At 34.5% G+C, this 16,008-nt stretch overlaps 1 protein-coding gene across 1 annotated transcript in view; it reads right to left on the reverse strand.

Annotated features, from left to right (window-relative positions):
• Positions 1-3,868: 3,868 nt before the first annotated feature.
• The window catches only part of Su(Tpl) (Suppressor of Triplolethal), a 33,277-nt gene continuing 21,137 nt past the window's right edge, over positions 3,869-16,008 (reverse strand). The window contains exons 4-9 of the mRNA XM_072528882.1: positions 15,689-16,000; positions 14,345-14,591; positions 14,052-14,269; positions 8,204-8,875; positions 7,311-7,482; positions 3,869-4,430 (exon numbers count right to left, since the gene is read on the reverse strand). Of these exons, the coding sequence (XP_072384983.1) occupies positions 4,275-4,430; positions 7,311-7,482; positions 8,204-8,875; positions 14,052-14,269; positions 14,345-14,591; positions 15,689-16,000 (1,777 nt within the window). The 3' untranslated portion in view covers positions 3,869-4,274. The remainder of the gene's footprint in view (positions 4,431-7,310; positions 7,483-8,203; positions 8,876-14,051; positions 14,270-14,344; positions 14,592-15,688; positions 16,001-16,008) is intronic.

The raw sequence follows: 16,008 nt of genomic DNA on the forward strand, positions 1-16,008 counted from the left end.
GTAAAGGTATATTTTCTACCTCTTAGTGTTTTCCTGAGAAAGAACAGCAATTTTTCAAAGATGCACTCGAATGCACACATACAACAACAACATACCAAAGTATGTACTATGTAAAACGCACTATATAACATTACATGACAGTTTTTGTTTGCAAATTGTTTAGAGATACATTTGAAATATAATTCCTGAAGAATGGAAATTTGTTAAAGGTGCATTTGAACTACTTTACACAGAGATATTTAAAAAATCCAGAAGTTATCAGAAAAATTCGCTAATTTTTTAAAGATTTTTTTTTCTATTTGTGTTTAAAAGACGTGCCAACAACTTTTGCTTGTCAAACTGTAAAATTTTTAAAGATACATTTACTAGTTTTGCACTATTCCAAAATCCAGATTTCTTTACATATATTTACTGGCCCTTAATAACATAAACGATTTAATATAATTTTATTAGAGTATAACTTTTCCAGATGAACTATTAAATATGATATTTTAGACAATTCAAGAAATACTTCCCGATGCCTAAAAGGCCATTTTAAAAATAAATTTTTGAGGTACAACGGGCAGATTGAATGTTCGTTTTGAAAAATCTAACACTTTGTATATGTATATCTGTCCTATCTGGCACAAAAAAAATGGAATGTACCATTAAAGCATTCACAAAATCAAAATATCCTTAACAAAATTTGAATCTATCAAAATTTGTTTACTTTTCGTCGTCAGCGCGGATTTTGAAAGCAAATATGGCGATTTTTTAACCGAAAAAGATCAGATACAGAGTATTGGATAGTTTTATACAATGATATTGAAGCAGACAATAGAATCCGGAAGGAAATATGAAAAAAGGATTCTCAAAATATCAAATGCGAAAAAATTTCTGGTGAACAAACAAAAAACTTTGTCAAAGAGGTTTTTCTTATCGAAAACAGCGTGAACAACAATATATATGCCAAGTAGATAGTTACACTTGTTAGATCAGAGCTAAAACATATTCCACAGCAACTCAGAGGGATGTACAACTTCTGCGAGAGTTATGGGCGGGAAATACACAAGAATAAATAACTTATAAATCATTATATTCTTATTAATGCATACCAACATACCAACGAAAAATAGTGATAATCGATTAGAGTGTCGTGATTACCTGTCGAGGTCATAAAACACTTAGAACTTTGAAACTACAACGATCCAGTACCTACAGGATTCGACATCACAATATATAGCCCTGCCAATCTTCAGCTGCTGAAACCCAGTAGAAACAATGTCATACTTAAGAATATAGGTAACAAAAAATAGAATTAAGACCGTAGAAACTCCTTCTAAATATCCCATAGTGCGTACTTTCGTAAATTTAGAAGTTATCAGTCCCATACGAGACCATCAGGCACAGGTAAAGATCTTGAAATTAATTCCCCAGATGTGGGAAATTTTTGGGTCATGTGATCTGAATACGACGCCTTAATTGGTTGAAATCATCAAGACTTCACACATTTTTCCGCAAATCTGGGGAAATATTTTTCTGGGATTAAATTCCGTTCTCTGGTCACATAATCTAAAATTTATCAGCAATATCTCAAATAGGAAAAATTTTTATTAAATATTTTGTCATTTAATACCATTTTCCGCTAACATCGCATATTCGCCCTCAAAATCTGCTGCCAAATACGTACAAAGAGTACCAACAACTAAAACGAACCGTACTTATCCTTTTCCTTCGTCTATTAACTAGACTTAATAAGAAATACTAGATAAGCCAATCAGATCCTACAATCCTTACATTACCTACATAAAAAAATATTATTTTAGTTTTCGTTAATATCCTAAGCCAATGTGCGCGCCAGAAAAACATTCCAACAAACTTTTTTATAGTACACATTGGACAAACAGTGTGAATAATTGGGAAAAACAGAAAGTATGGCTCGTTTTTTCAACAGAATTAGGAAACTATTGAATCGCAAGTAAGAAAGAGCCAAATACATCGAATACACAGTCAGTCTTTTTTACAAATGATAATACAATTTATCTTGTTTCTTAGTATAATTATTTTTAATAATGGAACTGTATGGCAAACGGTAAAAAACATATTTCATCAAATACAAAAGTATTATTAAAGGTATTATTCATAACAGCATATTTGAGAAGAATTTGAACTATACATTCTTAAAAGATGCTGAACATCCATGAAATGTTACCCCATTTTTACGCCAATGTATTAGTAAGAGCATATACAATAAGTAGCTTGATTTCTACCAACAAATATAACAAATCCTATGGTTGTGACTGATATCCTACTTCCTTTGTTCACAATGACACTAAATATTATAAAATAAAAAGGGTGAAGAAATACGTGATTATAAAGAATAGCAAAATTATTTTGCTTAGCAGAAAAAGTAAATTTAACATGATGATTTCACATGTAAAGAACACTATCGTAATATTTGGTTTTTACTTGAAATAAACTGTAAGTAGGATCATTTGCACTATAGATAATTAAAAAATGATTCGACGTACTAGGACTACACCATACAACGCAAAGGTATTGTGAAGAGCACATTCAACAATAAATATGTTTTCAACCACAAAATATACGAAATGATCTTGTTTTGGACATATATTTGACTCAGGTCACATACATACTGTTATTTTTGGGGGTACGTAGACCCTCACAAAACTGTTACAGCTTGACAAGAGACTAACAGAAGATAATGTCATTCTTTGTATACATATGTTCTATTGTATGTTGTTAGGTTTTTTGGAGATCTCCAGCAAGATATTGTAGACTTCTTGCTTAAAAGTTTATAGGAATGAGATCCAGCTCATTTAGTGGGCACATCTACGATCCACCACTGTCTATAGCGTCAATATATCGAGACAATGTACAATATTGAGCTAATAGTGAGCACTTCCATCTAAAACCGTTTCAGTTTCACTCAAAAATCCACAGGAATTAGATCTAGGTAATATGTTATCTGTATTTTCCATCCACCACTCTTTTTTTGCCGTGATTCAATTTGTGAACAATATTCCATGTTGTCTAAAATTGTGTTAGTTTGGTTCTAAAAATCAAAAAGAATGAGATCCAGTTCGCGCAGCTGTCACATCTGTAGGATACCATGGTTTATGTTGCGTCCAAGTACCGATGGACAATATTGACTGCGAAATTCCATCCGTCTTGTTTTGCTAAAAAAAGTCACAAGAATGAGATCTAGGTAGTGTAGTGGCAGTATCTTTTATCCACCACTGTCTTTTCAGCGTCAAGAATTGAAGTTTTTGTTTTTCCTGCGCCAATGTATCGATCTCAAGGACAACATTGAGCTATTAGTGCGATATTACATCGCGTTGTCATATTTCACTAAAAAATTTACAAGAATGAGGTCTAGTTAGTGTGGTGGCCATATGTAGTAATGAAGCCGTCAAACTCAAACTTTTTGTTTAAATTTGCTTCAATTTTAGTTATAAAAATATAAACGAATGTGATCCAGTTGATGTGTGGGCCATATCTTCTATCTAGAACTGTTTATTCAGCATCAATATTTGAACACTTGGAAAATATTGACATAATGTCAAGTAAATCGGTCTTCCTGTTTAAAAATGTTTAAGCTTAAATCAAATGAATAAGATCTGGATAGTATAGTCACCATTTCACCCCCTGCTACTGCCTATGGGCTAAAATGAACCACACTGAGGTAATAAAATCAAAAGATTGGACAAAGTTGGAGAACAAAAGTCGTTATTGAGTTTTATCACCAAAACCTGCGTTTAATTTGGTGATACACGGTAAATGACAATTGATATACATAAATGTCCTAAATGACACAGACACTCTAGTGCACTGGACAGTATAAAACAAAAATAAAAACATATAAAACTGAATTTTTATCACCTTTTATTAATGCCTCAACAATAATATATACATAATATGTTGCCGTAGTGGTAGCTATACAAAATTTAAGTGGGACTTACAGTCTGATAGTAGAAACAATTACTAGATTGTGCTATATCAGAATAATAAATTGATTTCTGTGTGTATTCGACCATCTCTCGAGTGTCTTTGCGATTCAAACTCGTTTCCTAAACTGCTCAACCACCAGTCAAAAAATTGTCAGATCGCAATGTGGCACGCAACTCCAAAATTGCACTAAGAACAAAAAAAAAAAAGAAAAATTAAATGAATAGGAATAAAATTTGTTTGATACATTTCGTGATGTCCTCTTGGCGAATGTCCGTAGAAAGGCAGTAGGGCGGAAGGGGGCCGTGGGCCGCCAGCGCCCAGCGTCAGTACCGGGAGTCCGTCATCTCTTGATCGTACTCCATAACTAGTCTTTTGATGTGCGACAACTTGTCGTGCAGATATTGAAACCGCCGCATCGTCCGCTGGTGGTCCAGGTTCTTGTTTTCTTGGTATTCACGAACTATCTGCTTTTTGATGTCCTACAAACACGACAATAATAAACTCACCGGTTAATTTCAACCTTAATTAATTACTGTACATAGTGTACATTGTATATACATATTTATTTTAGTTGCATTTATAATGCTTTTAGGGATTACTTTGTTTTATTTCATCTATTCATTAATTCCTGAATAAAATGACGAGTGAACTGTGCACGATGCAGAAACTTGTCATAAATATTATTATACTAAAATTCAATAAGCTATGCAGGGGACGTAAACATTAGCAGGCGTAGGTCTCTAACAGGACCGCATTTAGGATTATCTTTTCGTTTGGCCAGAAGTATTGTAAAATACGAAGTTTATAATTTAATTTTGCAAAAATGCGAGACAAAGAAACTGATTGATTTTAGTTGATACTCGACAATAGTACCTATCCATTTATACAGAAAGAAAAAAAAATTATTTTTTTATCTCAAAAACAGCCAACAAATTTTATATACAGGGCGTTTTAAAATATATATATATATATATATATATATATATATATATATATATATATATATATATATATATATATATATATAAGTTTTATTTACATGCCTTATCCACCTCAGACGTCCTATATTAATATGTTTTACGATATCAGGTTCCTGGTATATTCAATAAAGTTCGAAGTTGTATAGTCTTCTCCACACTCCATTGTCATTCACTGCTCCATAGATTCGCCTTAGTACTTTTGTTTCGAAACCTAACATATTTTCATTGTTTTTTAGAGTCCGGGTCTCTGAACCATATGTTAGGAATGGGCGTATTATTGTTTTGTACAGTCTTATTGTTGTATTTCTCGATATAATTTTGGATTTAAGGAGGAGATTGAGCCCAAAATAGCATCTGTTGGCCGTGTAAATTCTGCGGTTTATCTCTGCGGTAGTATTATTTTCAGTGTTAAGCAGCGCTCCCAACAAATTCGTTCACTGCTTCGATGACGTCGTTTTCTATAACAAGTAGTCGTAGGATTTGTGGTTGCGTGCTTATTTTCATATACCTCGTTTTGTTGGTGTTTATTAAACCCATTTTTGTAGCTGATTCTTTTAATGCTACATACGCCTCATACAGCGTTTTCCGTTCTCCCAACAATATTGATATCATCAGCATAGGCCAGGATTTGCATTGATTTATTATATATTGAACCAGTGGTTGTGATTTGTGACATACGTATTACTTTTTCCAGAGCCAGATTGAACAGTATACAGGAACTCCACATTCAACTTTTTCAAGAGTTATTTTTGTTAAATTTACCAACTGATTTGGTATTCCTAGCTCTTTCATTGCTTTGAACATTTCTATTGTATTCACAGAGTCGTAGGCTGCTTTGTAGTCTATAAATATGATTGTTTCAGGGTTGAAATCTGATGAATTGTTGATTTACCACCTCTGAAACCAGCCTGGTATTTTCCTTCTAACCGTTCTGCATATGGTACCATACGGTGACATAGTACTGTAGAAAACATTTTATACGCTGCATTTAGAAGCGTAATCCCCCTGTGGTTAGAGCATTCAAATGTATCTCCTTTTTTGTGGATGGTGCAAAGAATTCCAATATTCCAATCATTGGGGAGGGATTTCTGTGTCCCTTTTATAAGCTGTTGTAATGCCATTATGGTATCATGGCCACCTTCTTCTTCTATATAGTTTAGCTGGGAGATTATCCAATCCGAGTGATTTGTTTCTGGCTAGCTTTTTAACTGCATCTTTAACTTTAAGAATCTTTGGTGGTTTCTCTTCCCTCTCGTCTGTTCCCCCTACCTCATCTCTTTCGTCTTCCAGGTTTTCTTCTTCTTCCTCTATATTCAGTGTCTGGTTAAAGCATTCCACCCATCTATTCAATACATCTTTCCTTGTTGTTAATAGGTCGCTATTCTGACTTCTGCGCTACATACAATAGCTAGTGACATACAATATGTCACTATCATCAACGTTAATAAAAACGATATCAAGTGGTTCAAAATGTGATTCAATTATATTTTCCAGCCGCCACACTTTCTTTTCGACTTTTTTATAGCATGTACAATGCAGTTCTTAAATATTTCTGGTGTAATTGATGACATTGTATTATAAAATAGATTTATGGCATCCGAAAATTTGAAGGTGGTATTTTTCCTGCACTATCATTTTTAATATTTCATATCACTAGGTGGTATATGACAAGCATCAAATGAAGCAGTGATATGGAATCTAGGAGAAAGAAAGAAAGAGGAAAACCGAAATCAAAATGGTTGCAAAAAGTTGAAGACCTTAACAGGACAAGAAAATGCCAACGAAAAACTAACGATAAAAAAAGAAGATTGTGAGGACGATATAATAAGCAAAACAGCCCGATCCACAAAAGAAATAGGATCTATAGGGTCTTTCACCAATAGGGTTTTCCTAAGTTTAACAGTTGGAGCGGCCATATTGTTGAGGTTACATCTGTCAATTTAGCTGTCATTTATTCAGGCTGTTTTTCGAAATCCTTTTCCATGTATGTCACGTGGAGATGATGCGAATGCTCAACTCTTTCGTGTTGTGTTTTTCGTAAGTCGCGGATGTATGCGAATAAGCCACAAACCTCATCGGCCCTTAAAGCCTGTATGTGGTTTATGCGTAAAAGTTATGGAAAATTGGACATGCGCGCCACCCAGCGAACGAAGCGCTTAATTACAGACCCTACAGAAAGCTATCAGCTATTATATAAAATCGTTAGCGAGCGCACAGTGTAATGAATTTAAAAATCTCCGTACTCTTAGACATTAAGAAATGAGGCAGGTATAATAGATATTTGTATGTGAATTTAGGAAACATTTCTCAATACTTTATTTATAAAATGGCATTTAAATGAATTTTAACATAAATCCATTGATTATACGATCTACTTACTTTATATTTGGGACTATTTTCGTTTTCTTTCTTCAGGCGTTCTTCTAACTGAGCGAACCTTCTGGAAACTTTCTCTACAATACTGTGCAAATCACGATACTCGGTATAATCGGCATTGAAGTCCGCCTTATACCGTCTCCTTTGATCGGCATCCTGTATGGTAACGTATTGCCTGCAAATAATCAAAATGTAAACAAAAAAGAATTCAGCTGCTAGAGTGTCAATAGTGTCAAAGCTTTTGGAGAAGCTTGACCTGAAATCGTTTAAATAAATTATATTTATTTAATCACGACTTATCAGTAATTTTTCACGATTTACAGTTAAGCTTTAAAATAATGACCTAAGTGATTTAGAGTGAGACTTTATTTGATTTTGGAAACCGCTCACTAACAAAATTGAGGGAAGGAACCAAATTGATCCGCTAATTGAGAGTTTTCATCTGACACATATCATGACTTTGAGAGATAATTGTTTCATTTTACTATAAGAACTTATACTATACATACTTTGATTTAATTCCCGTCTAAATTTATAAAAAAAAACACGCAATTGTCAAACAAATACGTGACAATGAAGACAATTATCATTCCGTAGAAGAATCTCGTGTGCAAAATTATAAAGAGACTCCCTATCGGATACTTTACCATCCTCTGAAATTGACATTTCTTTAGGTGCAATTGCAGATTCTTCGTTGCTAGACAAATAAAAATACTTTAATGACGTTAAGTTTTGAATGTGTTTATGGCACTCAAAAGTGTGTGAAAGGTGCCTTAAAACTCACCATTTTAATCCTAATTTTTAATTCCCCCAGCCCCTTCCCGAAAATCGGTCCTAGATTCCGCCTTGATTGTTAACTAATTACTAAATTACTAAAAAACTAATTGTGAACTTACTTTTTATAATCAGGAAATTCTTCGTTCTCGTTTTCGTTATTGAAGTTTCCATCAACATCGCCATTAGGCAACCCTTCTGTCTGGCTATCGGGGCTCACTCTAGCTATCCTATTTTCTGTCGAGGACGTGACATTCGTGTATTTGTTATTAACAACTCTATCATTGATCCTATCATTGACTCGATCATTGATGCGATCGTGGACTCGATCATTGATGCGATCATTAACTCGATCATTGACTCTATCATTGACTCGATCATTGATCCGATCATTGACTCTATCATTGATTCGATCAATGACCCGATCATTGACTCTATCATTGATTCGATCAATGACTCGATCATTGACTCTATCATTGATTCGATCGATGACTCGATCATTCACTCTATCAATGATTCGATCATTGACCCTATCATTTATTCGATCAATGACTCGATCATTGACTCTGTCATTGATCCTATCGTTGACTCTATCACTGACTCTATCGTTAGCCACCTCTTGTGGCCGATTTTGGTGTTGCGATCGGCTGACACCGTTCGGTATTCGATTTACAATGCCGTTTTGTCGATCACTAGGCGGTTTGTCACGATCCCACTTATCGGCCTGCAGCATCTTCACGGCCGGAGATATACTACGACTATCCACGAATGTCTTTTCTTGACTTACTTCAAAACTGTAAAGAAAATACGCAAATTTACCACCAAAAGATGAAAACAACTCACAATTGACATATACACGGTGCCCCAAACCTCTAGCTTTCTTTAATTACGGCTGAACTATGGAGTATTTAAAAAATGTTTCAAACAAAACTGATATATATCAAAGACGTTATAATTTAAAAATATTTTCGATAATACAGGTTCAGTCGCAACAACGGAATGAACAAAAGTTGTGTTTTTTAAAATTGAACAACCAGTATATTAAACCATTTCTGAATATCTTCTTCTTCTTCAAGTGCCCTGTCCGTTGCGAACGTTGGCTATTAACATGGCAATTCTGATCTTATTTGCGGCGCTTCTGAATAGTTCGACCGATGTGAGCCCGAACCACTTCCTCAGATTTTGGAGCCACGAGTGTCTTCTCCTGCCTGGCCCTCGCTTACTGTCTATTTTTCCCTGGACAATCAATTGCAGTAAACGGTACTTATCGTGTCTCAATATGTGGCCTAGATATTCAAGCTTTCTTTGTTTAATTGTATTCACGATTTCTTTCTCCTTTCCGATTCTTTGGATTACCTCTGTGTTGGTGACATGTTCGGTCCAGGATATACGAAGAATGCGTCGGTACACCCACATTTCGAATGCTTCTAGTTTTCTCGTGAGCGTCTCCGTCAGCGTCCAGGCCTCCACACCATACAGTAAGATCGGAAAAATGTAGCATTTAACTAGACGTAGTTTTAGGGGAAGAGACAAATCCCTGCTTATGAGGAGCTTTTTTATATTGCTAAATGCTGAATTCTGAATATATTTTTAAAAAATATGAAATAATTATATTCGGTTCAACTGTCGCTCAACATTTAGAAAAAGTTTTCCAGAAATTTAAAGAAGAAGCAAAAAGATACGGATTAATAATAAACCAAACAAAAACGCAATATATGGAAATGGGAGGAGACATAACAAATATACCAAAATGAAAGAAGCAGAGACTCTACAGTTTTGAAAAACTGTCAGAATAACCATAACGAACACGGCAAAAAAAAAGAAAAATATATTAATTAGGGGAAGAACAGCTAAACTACGAGTCTACGAGACAGTAATCAGACCCCACAGTGATGTCTGCCAGTGAAACGTGGATTATGAACCAGCAGGAAGAAAAGAAATTAGAGATCTGGGAAAGAAAGGTGCTCAGAAAAATCTTTGGAGGAATAAAGACAGCAGAAAATATTTGGAGAAGACGAACGAATAAAGAAATAATGAGGATGTATGGAAAACCAGCAATTACGGCAAAAATACGAGCACAAAGAGCTAGATGTCTTGGTCACATTATACGAATGCCAGAGAATCGAAATGTTAAAACCATACTGAAAAAGGGAGAAATAGAAAAAAAAAAGAAGACGTCTAAAGAAGAAATAGCTGGAAACAGTAAAGCAAGACAATATTGATAATTATGTCTGTTAACTCTTTGAGGCACAGAAGTCTGTTAATATTCTAGACCCTAGTTGCACACAAAATAAAATTTTAAATAAGAAACATTTTTTTGTGTTTAAGTTGTGGTCGGTAATCAACACAAATAAAAAATAATAATTTTTTTAGACATTTAGAGGGTGGTACAACAGTTGTACCACTGTGCAGCACCAGTATTTTCTTTGTGTATTAGAAATAATGAATATTGTTTTAAAAATCTTTATTTTCAGATAAAAAAATTATAATTTCTTATGATATTGTTGGAAACAATCTTTTGTTTTGCTGAGGCATAAAGGAACCTTACAAATGGTACAAGTCCATTCAGTACGAATTTGCTTCACACCTTCTTCTTGTTGACATTGGCTGGTGGTCTGAAGACGTAAATCTTACTTCTTCAGGCAACCTTCTTTGTCGTTTATTTATTGGTACCTCACTACCTTCTTCCGAATAAGCTGCAGTTAATTCCACATATTTCTCCGCCTATAATACATCTATTACTCTTCTTCGAAAGTCTTTTAGAGATATTTTTTGTATACCGCGTATCTTATAATAATATAAAGGCGTTTACAACAGAACAGTCTAGAAAATGGAAACAAATTGTCATCCACCATTCTTTGCTTTTCCTATCCAACTTGTATGAAGACTTCATTTGGTCAAACCTGTATACAAAATTCATGTTAAGATTATAATCAACCAAAGCCGTAGGACATGGAACAGACATTTTCGATTCGTGTTTTTGCCTTCTTTGTACAGAAGTTGTCTGGGTGGGATCGTGAAAATTAGAAAGAATATGAACAGACTTCCTATATTTCCATTTAATAAAATTTATTCCATCACCACTTGCAAGACAATCATACTCACTCTGCTTTAGTTGCTTATCTTCACGTAATTTTGGCAAGTGTTTTCTGTTTGACATAACTGTTCGACATGAATAAAATCCGAGGTCTTTTAGTTTTATTTGTAAGTCATAGGAATTAAAAGAAAAGAAAGAAAGAAAGAAAAAAATAAATTATCAAAGAATAAAACATGTTTTCTTGTTGTTGTTGTTGTTGGAGTATAATTCTTTTGATTTTTTTGAAATTCCTGTTTAACATACAGGTTGGTTTGAAAAGTAATTTTATCTTAAATATCCTCAGATATAAACAGATTGAAAAAACTGTAAGGGGTCAGCAAGTTGTCTTCTTTTTGTAACACTTCCTGACATAATCCTTTTACTGGTAGATTTTTTCAATATTCTGTGTAAACCATGAAATTGTCTTTTTTTGATTAGGAATTAGAAATTTAGGAACATCCTCATCACTCAACACATCTTCTTCACTAGACAAATCGTCATTATTTAGTACAAACTCATCACTAGGTAATTCAAACGTCTCGTCTTCACCTGAATCATCATCAATGTCTGATTCTTGGTCACTAGGAATTTCCTCAAACTCCCGGTACAAATCTTCCTCTGTCATCAATACTAACCTGAAAGGTAACGGCTCCCTCCTATTATTACTGGACGCTATTTATTCCTACAAAGGAAAAACGTTAGCTGCACGTTGGTACATATTTTGGATTGCCGTATATATTCAAAAATATAAAGTTTGTATAAAAAATAGTATTTTTTATGTTCCAATGATCAAATAAATACACTACTAATATAAAATAATATAATAAACAACACACAATACTTACTTTTTAATACGAAAATCACGATGTAATGATTTGTTTTACAGACACGTGCACTAGAAGTTGTTAGAATTGCAACTGATATCTAAAGACATAAATTTATGAGAAATATTTCTGGCGCGTGTTTTAAACACTAATGTCTAGAGCCTGACCCACTACTCTGAGCCGCGTAATGTAGGTTGTCTATTATGAATTTGAATCGGGGAAATTACTGACAGACTCACGCATGACGTCCGACATCGGATAATCAGTTTTTAGTAAAATAGATGTTATAATAATTATTTTTCTTCCAAAAATGAATTGTCATTAGAACAGGCAATTTTAGTTCTATCATATAATAATTTAATGACTCCCTTTTTAACATTTATGTTGTGATTTGATTTATAATTTGGATATATGTTCATATGCGCAACAAAAAATATTAAAAGCCAGAGCGTTTCGAGGAACTAACCATCATTTAATAAATAATTTTTATATAACTGTGCTGAATAATGTATTTCGAAACGGGGAAATTATTTATTTATAGATATTACAAAGGAAAGGTCTCTAAAACGTTTTTAAGCAAGCCAAAGAAATCACATTACAAGGCATGAATGAATCAAATATGTAGCACCTTTTTTGTAGATGTATTATTCAAAAACAAACTGAAGTTATTACTATAAACAGGGATCTGTATAGCTGTGGCTATGCTTGACTTAAATAAAACAACGATTAGATAGAAAAAAAATCACAAATGTCATTAAAATTATCAATATTTTTTAAATGTTAATATAATTTGGTACATTGATTTTTATATTTAATATTTTCTAAGTAAGTTTTTATATAAATAAATAGTCTATATATAAATGTACCATTAGATGAAACTTTGAAAACAATTAGGACCAAATTGCAAAATGATAGATTAACAACTAGAACCAAATTAATGTGTCAGCTATAACGGAACTGTTGACATTATCTACCGACAACACTTATTTTCATCTAAACAATGATTTCTATAAATAAAATTTTTGGGCTGTGCTTTAAATCCATAATTAGCTAATATATTGATGGAAGATTTCAAAACAAATATTCCTAATAAAAATTTAAAGCTCACAATACGTTGGAAATATGTAGATGATCTGTTGGACACACTTCTGATTAATATAAATAAAAAGTAAAAAGGAGGAGTCAATAAAACTTACAATGGAAAAGAAATAAAATAAATCGTTGCCTTTTCTGGATGTTTTAATCTCAAAGGAAAATAGTGGATATGGGACTCATGTATACAAAAAACCAACACATAAGAACATATATCTAAATTATAAATCAAATCACAACATAAATGTTAAAAAGGGAGTCATTAAATCATTATATGATAGAACTAAAATTGCCTGTTCTAATGACAATTCGTTTTGGAAGAAAAATAATTATTAACATCTATTTTAGTCAAAAATGATTACCCGATGTCGGACGTCATAGCCTGTTAGTAATTTCCCCGATTCAAATTCATAATAGGCAACCTACATTACGCGGCTCAGAGTAGTGGGTCGGGCTCTAGACATTAGTGTTTTAAACATGTCTATAGGCGGTTCATAGTGGTACATTTTAGCCGTTGCTGTGCCGAACGATAAATTGATTTTGTTAAGTGGTACGTTTCATGGACCGTTGTGCAACATGGGACTAATTTTTAGTGGTACAAAAAATGTACCAGTGTACTTCAAAGAGTTAACGAACCTACTGCGATAAAATGTCCATCCGACAGAAAATAAAATATTTTCCAAAAATTTACGTTTTGACTTATTTCTCTTTGAAAATAATTCTCATTTAAACTCCTGATGCAACTGAATTTTAAATGGGTGACATTTTTTTTACTTTGTTGTTTGTTGTTGCATTTAACTCAATGTACTATTGTTCAATTGGCGTATCATAATTATAAATTGTAGACGTTTTTGGTATAAATCAGTTTTGTTTGAAACAGTTTTTATATACTCCACAGTTTAGCCGTAATCAAATAAAACCAGAGGTATGGCGGATCCTGTAAGATTATTGGATTAATTCAATTAGTGATGGACTTACTGACTATCACACGTCCTCTTCCCAACATCGTCTTCCTCATCACTACATTCACGCTTCGGTTTGACATCCATTAAACTATTAACATTATGTCCATTGAGTCCATAGCTACCCCCACCACCTATACCATTACCGTTGGACGGCGACTCCCTACTTCTAGGGTTCATGTTGCTGGCATCTCTGGAGTCTGTCACTGGTCGCCGTTGACTGTTATTTTCCACCTAAATAACCAGAATAGCAATTGCTTACATTCCAATCACAGCGATTTGGAGTAAAAAATTATACGGAAAACTTACCGGTTGGTGGTACAACGGGTCAGGGTGATGTTTGGGTGCATTGTGGGCGATTCGCTGCCGTTTGTAGGAAAAACCATCAGAGCCCTCGTGATAACCTGGTCGTTTGTTGGCTGCTGATGTCGTGGAAATCAGGGGCGGCGATCCCGGTAGGGTGCTAGTAGGCGATTGACCACTTCCCGAGCTGCCTCCATCGCTACCGCCACCGGGAGGAGTCAGGGTCTGCGGTTTTCGATTGGAGATTGGAGAACTATTGACAAATTTATTAATAATTGTTTGTGATCATACAGCTTATTTATTTTCAAGCAAACTTAACAATAATTTAGAGGTAATTCGTTAATAGAAAAAACTAAAAGATGATTGATACTATCCATAAATATGTATTCTCTTTTATTCAAACACTTGTCACAAATTGTTACGAGGCATGTTTTCAAAGCACCATTTTGAAATCACGCAGCTGCAGTGCTATGTTCGGCCAGCGCATCTTCTACCTACATGTAGGGACAAGCCACAGATGACATTACATAGCTATTAGAACCGTCACCGATTGACAATCCTATCCACAGCGAAATGCGTGCTGTTATTCGTTTTTCTCAATGCTGAAGGCTTGAAATCAGCTGAAATTCATCGCTAAATCAGTGAAGTGTATGGGTAGTGATGGAATGATCCCAAAATGGGTTAGAGTTTTTACATATGGCAGCAAATTATTCAATAATTTTATTGTAAATTGAGAGAGAACATGCGATTTACGATTTCACCGTTATCTAAAACGTTTCTCAGTCTCAGGAAGTGGCGACTACTAAATTGAAGTGAAGTTCATTCAAACAATTTCTGCTCAAAAAATCATGTGCACTGTGTTGGGACAGAATGGGAGTGTTTTTTTTTCAATTTTTTTACCTTATTGTCATCCGATCAATTCAACAGCATATTGTGAAACTTTACGAAAATTTCGTGCAATTTAAAACAAAAATCTTGGCTTGTTGAGTAACGGTGTCTTTTTGCTCTACGATAAAGCCCGTCCACATACAGCTAATTGAACTCAAGAACTTATCACTTATATATTTGTCTGAGAACATTTGCATCACCCACCATGCAATCCCGATTTTGTTTCTGCATTTAAAAACGAATCTGGACGCCATAATGATGACGACGAAGTCAAAACTACCCCGCTGCAGGGGTTGTCTAATCAGACGGTAATCTTATCTGCAGATAAAATACAAAAGCTGGTCCCCCTTGAAAAACGTTTACTTGTTTTTGTATTTCAAAACGGTACTTTAAAAAATATCTCATATATACGTGCTATCATAAAAAATATAGTGACTGAGTGGATGCAGTATGAGTACTTACTTAGGAGGACGCCTAGGAATCTCCGGGACAGAGAGCTTTTTAGCGACGTTCATTTGCGGCCTAGAGCTACTGACATGGTTGCTGCCTAGGCCGTTGGACAGATGACCATTGGTCGAAGAGTGGACGACTGCAGCAGCAGGCGGAGGGGGCGCAATGGAGGGCTTCGGCTGATACGGCTGTGACGACGGCTGCTTCAGAAGGCTTTCGCGCATCGATGGCATCTCTCTGCGCACCGGATGTAGCGACACTCTGCTCTGCTTTACCTTCACTTTGCGGCCTATATCTGTCTGGTTCGGTTTGATTTCTCTTGTGCTGAAATG

Source organism: Diabrotica undecimpunctata, chromosome 4 (genome assembly GCF_040954645.1).
Source record: "Diabrotica undecimpunctata isolate CICGRU chromosome 4, icDiaUnde3, whole genome shotgun sequence".
NCBI classification, from domain to species: Eukaryota; Metazoa; Arthropoda; class Insecta; order Coleoptera; family Chrysomelidae; genus Diabrotica; species Diabrotica undecimpunctata.